Source organism: Pyrgilauda ruficollis, unplaced genomic scaffold (genome assembly GCF_017590135.1).
Source record: "Pyrgilauda ruficollis isolate IOZ18807 unplaced genomic scaffold, ASM1759013v1 scaffold1245, whole genome shotgun sequence".
Classification (NCBI taxonomy): Eukaryota; Metazoa; Chordata; class Aves; order Passeriformes; family Passeridae; genus Pyrgilauda; species Pyrgilauda ruficollis.
This window is the reverse complement of record NW_024510822.1, coordinates 3,009-7,196: the sequence shown is the minus strand read 5'-3', so window position 1 is coordinate 7,196 and position 4,188 is coordinate 3,009. Positions and strand designations below refer to the sequence as shown.

At 66.8% G+C, this 4,188-nt stretch overlaps 3 protein-coding genes across 3 annotated transcripts in view; 2 read left to right on the top strand and 1 right to left on the bottom strand.

The window, feature by feature from the left end:
* Positions 1 to 18: 18 nt before the first annotated feature.
* PQBP1 (polyglutamine binding protein 1) lies at positions 19 to 3,740 on the top strand (the record flags this gene model as incomplete). The annotated part of the gene is made up of 4 exons (XM_041490592.1): positions 19 to 157; positions 875 to 967; positions 2,275 to 2,335; positions 2,462 to 3,740. Coding segments are annotated over 4 exons (444 nt in total), but the record flags the coding sequence as incomplete, so codon positions are not given.
* LOC121365960 (basic salivary proline-rich protein 2-like) lies at positions 2,665 to 3,740 on the top strand. The gene is made up of 2 exons (XM_041490593.1): positions 2,665 to 2,730; positions 2,788 to 3,740. Exons 1-2 carry the CDS (start codon positions 2,711 to 2,713, stop codon positions 3,719 to 3,721), a joined length of 954 nt encoding a protein of 317 aa, XP_041346527.1. The 5' UTR covers positions 2,665 to 2,710; the 3' UTR covers positions 3,722 to 3,740.
* Positions 3,741 to 3,746: 6 nt separating this feature from the next.
* The window catches only part of LOC121365961 (putative tRNA (cytidine(32)/guanosine(34)-2'-O)-methyltransferase), a gene marked incomplete at its 5' end in the record, with an annotated part of 2,344 nt that continues 1,902 nt past the window's right edge, over positions 3,747 to 4,188 (bottom strand). The window contains one exon of the mRNA XM_041490594.1: positions 3,747 to 4,188. This exon is cut by the window's right edge and continues 30 nt beyond it. Within this exon, the coding sequence (XP_041346528.1) occupies positions 3,888 to 4,188 (301 nt within the window).

The following is a 4,188-nucleotide window of genomic DNA, read 5'->3' as shown; positions in this document are numbered from 1 at the left end:
CCCCCCCAGGCTCTATAGGCCCCCCCACAGCCCCTGTCCCCCCCCAGCGGGCTGCCCTACTACTGGAACGTGGAGACCGACCTGGTGTCGTGGCTGTCCCCGAGCGACCCCAACTCCGTCATCACCAAAGCCGCGCGCAGGCCCAGGGGCACCCCAGGTGGGACGGGACCCCGAAACCCGGGGGGGGGCCCTAAAACCTCGGGGGGACCCAAAACCCTGGGGGGATTCCTAAAACCCCAGGTGGGATGGGGACCCCAAAACCGGGGGGTCCCCAAAACCCCAGGGTGGCCCCAAACCCCAGGGGGTCCCCAAAACCCCAGGGTGGCCCCAAAACCCCAGGGTGGCCCCAAAACCCAGGGGAGGGGGCCCAAAACCCGGGGGGGGGCCCAAAACCCAGGGGGATTCCTAAATCCCCAGGGGGGACTGGAGAGGTCCCCAAAACACAGAGGGGTCATGAAAATCCCGTGGGGGGGGTCTGGGGGTCCCCAAAATCCTGCGGGGGGAATTCTGGGGTCCCCAAAACCTCCCAGGGCATCTGGGGGGGTCCCCAACCTCTGTGGGAGGATCTGGGGTGTCCCAAATCCCCCGAGGGGGATCTGAGGGTCCCCAAAATCCCGGGGGAGGGTCCCTAAAACCCGGAGGGGGGGAGGTCTCCAAAACCCTGGGGGGGCATCTCAGGGTCCCCAAACCCCAGGGGGGATCTGGGGGGTCCCTAAAATCCCGGGGATGTCCCCAAAACCTCAGGGGGGCTCTCAGGGTCCCCAAACTGCGGGAGCCATCCCCAAAACCCAGGGTGGGATCGGGGGGATCCCCAAACCCCGTGGGGGGAACGGGGGCGCCCCCAGCCCCCCCTGAGCCCCCCGAGCCCCCGCAGAGCCCGAGGAGCCCCCCGAGAAGGAGGAGGCGCCGCGGGAGCGCCGCGGGCACCGGCGTGAGGAGCTGGCACCGTACCCCAAGGGCAAGAAAGGTCCGGGGGCTCCCCGGGATTTGGGGGGTCCCCGGGATTTCAGGCGGTTTCCAGGGGTGTTCCTGGGATTTTGGGGGGTTCTGGGTGGGATTCCCTGGGATTTTGGGGGGCTCTGGGTGGGTTTCCCCCAGAATTTTGGGCGTCTCAGAGTGTTCCAGGGGTCCCCTGGGATTTTGGGGGGCTCTGAGCACTTCAGGGGGGATTCCCTCAGGATTTTGGGGGTCTCTGGGTATTTTAGGCAGGGGTCCCCGGGATTTTGGGGGCCTCCAGGGGGGTTCCCCCAGGATTTCAGGGGGCTCTGAGCTTTCCTGAGGGGATTCCCCAAGATTTTGGGAGGGTCTTAAATGTTTTGAGGGGGGGGGTCCCCAGGATTTTTGGAGGCTTCCAGATGGGGCCCCCCAGGATTTCAGGGGGTTCCCTGGGGATTTCAGGGGGCTTTTAACATTCTGGGGAGGGGTCCTCGGGATTTTAGGGGGCTCCGAGGTGGGGTCCTCCAAGATTTTGGGGGCTCTGAGTGTTCCAGGAGGCATTCCTCAGATTTTTGGGGAGCACCAGGCGGGATTCCCCTGGGATTTTGGGGGTCTCCGGGGAGGAATTCCCCCAGAATTTTGGGGTCTCCGAGGGGAGATCCCCAGGATTTCTGGGGGGAATTCTCCCAGGATTTCAGGGCCTCCAAGAGGGGATCCCCAGGATTTTTGGGGCTCTGGGGGGGGATTCCCCCAGGATTTTTGGGGCTCCGATTTTGGGGTGCTCTGAGCATTCTGGGGGAAATTGCCCTGGGATCTGGGGGGGCTCCAGGGGGGATTCCCCCAGGATTTCAGGGGCTCCAAGAGGGGGGATCCCCAGGATTTAGGGGATTTCTGGGGGGAATTCCCCCAGGATTTTGGGGGCTCTGAGTGTTCCAGGGGGCATTCCTCAGAATTTTGGGGTCTCCAAGAGGGGATCCCTGGGATTTCAGGGAGTTCCAGGGGGAATTCCCCCAGGATTTCAGGGGCTCCGAGGGGGGATCTCCAGGATTTCAGGGGCTCCGAGGGGGGATCTCCAGGATTTCAGGGGCTCCGAGGGGGGATCTCCAGGATTTCAGGGGCTCCGAGGGGGGATCTCCAGGATTTCAGGGGCTCCGAGGGGGGATCTCCAGGATTTCAGGGGCTCCGAGGGGGGATCTCCAGGATTTCAGGGGCTCCGAGGGGGGATCTCCAGGATTTCAGGGGCTCCGAGGGGGGATCCCCAGGATTTCAGGGGCTCCGAGGGGGGTCCCCAGGGGTGCAGCCCCCGCCGGGCCGCGCTGACCCCCCCGTGCCCCCCAGGCGGCCGCAAGGACGAGGAGCTGGACCCGATGGACCCCAGCGCCTACTCGGACGCGCCCCGGTACGGGCCGGGCTAACGGGGACGGGGTGGGGGGGGGGGGGATTATTCTGGGGGGGGGGGGGATTATTCTGGGGGTGCCCCGGGTTTTGGGGGACCCCCCGTGACCCCCCCGCGGTGCCGTGGCAGGGGCACGTGGTCCACGGGGCTCCCCAAGCGCAACGAGGCCAAGACGGGCGCGGACACGACGGCGGCCGGGCCCCTGTTCCAGCAGCGGCCGTACCCCAGCCCCGGCGCCGTGCTGCGCGCCAACGCCGAGGCCTCGCGCGGCAAGGACTGAGCCCGGGGGCGCCCCGAAACCGCACCCCGAAACCGCACCCCGAAACGGGTACCCTGAAATGGCACCCCGAAACGGCACCCCGAAACGGGTACCCTGAAATGGCACCCCGAAACGGCACCCCGAAACGGCACCTTGAAACACCACCCGCGCCCCTGGGGCACCCCGAAACGGGCACCCCGAAACACCAACCGTGCCCCCGGGGCACCCCGAAACGGCACCCCAAAACAGCACCGGGCCCGCTGGGGACCCACAAAGCTCCGGGGATCTCCAAATTCGGGCACCCCAAAACATCACCGGCAGCTCCAGGAACCCACAAAGCTCCGGGGACCCCAAAACGGGCACCCCAAAATGGGCACCCCAAAACTTCTCCAGGCCTCTGGGGACCCCCAAAGCTCGGGGACGCTCTCAGCCCCAAACCCCTCACACCCCAGGGAGCCCCGGAGTTCAGGGGTTCCACAAAACCTGGGGGGAATTTCAACTACACGAGGGGTCCCCCAGATCCCCCGGAGCACCCCCAAAACCTCAGCAGCTCCCCCAAGTCACCCAGAGGACCCCCAAAACACCAGGGGGTCACCCAAGTCCCTCAGGAAACCCCAATGCACCCGAGGTTCCCCCAAAGCCCCAGGGAGACCCAAAATCAGAGGACCCCCAAAATCGGGGACCTCAAAACCGAGGGAACCCCAAAATTGGGGAGCCCCAAATCCGGGGCACCCCAAAATCCTCCCCAGCCCCTCCCGGAACCCCCAATGCACCCGGGGTCCCCCCAAGCTCAGGAGGATCCCCTCAAATCCCAGGACCCCCCCATGCATCAGGGGTTCCCCAAAATCCCCCAGCACCCCAGAAAACCAGGGGGATCCCCCAAATCCCACTCCAAACTCCCCCACATCACCCCCAAAGCCGGGGTCCCCCAAATCCCCTGGGATGCCCCCAAACCCCTCCCAGGACCTCTCACAGACCCCGAGGGGTCCCCAAAGCTTGGGGTCCCCCCAGACCCCCAAACCTGGAGTACCTCCAAAGTCTGGGGTCCCCCCAGCCCCCAAGGGTTCCCCCAAAGTTCAGGGTCACCCCCAAATCCCCCAGACCCCCTCCCCAGCCCCCCCTCATTTTAATAAAGGCGCCGCAGCCCCAGGAGCGGAGCGGGGGGGTTTATTGGGGGGGGTCCTGGGGGGCTGCACCACGGGGGGGCCTTGCACACCCACCGGGGGTCTCACACACCCGGGGGGGCTTTGCACACCCAGGGGGTCCTTGCACACCCAGGGGGTCCTTGCAGAAGTTTCAGTCCAAAAGACGGAGCCGGCGCAGCTCCTCGCACGCGGCTCCTTCCCCCTCACACGGGGGTCCTTGCACACCCTCCCCCTCCTGGGGGGGTCCTTGCACACCCATCCCACACGGGGGTCCGTCCCCCTCTTGGGGGGCTCCTTGCACGCTCATCCCCTCGCACGAGGCTCCTTCCCGTTCCTCCCGGGGCTCTCCGTGCCCGCCCGTCCCCTCCGGGGGGCTCTCCGGGCCGGGGTCACCCCCCCGGCGCAGGCGGCAGGCCCGGGCGTAGGGGGGGGCGATGGGGGGCGCGGGGGGG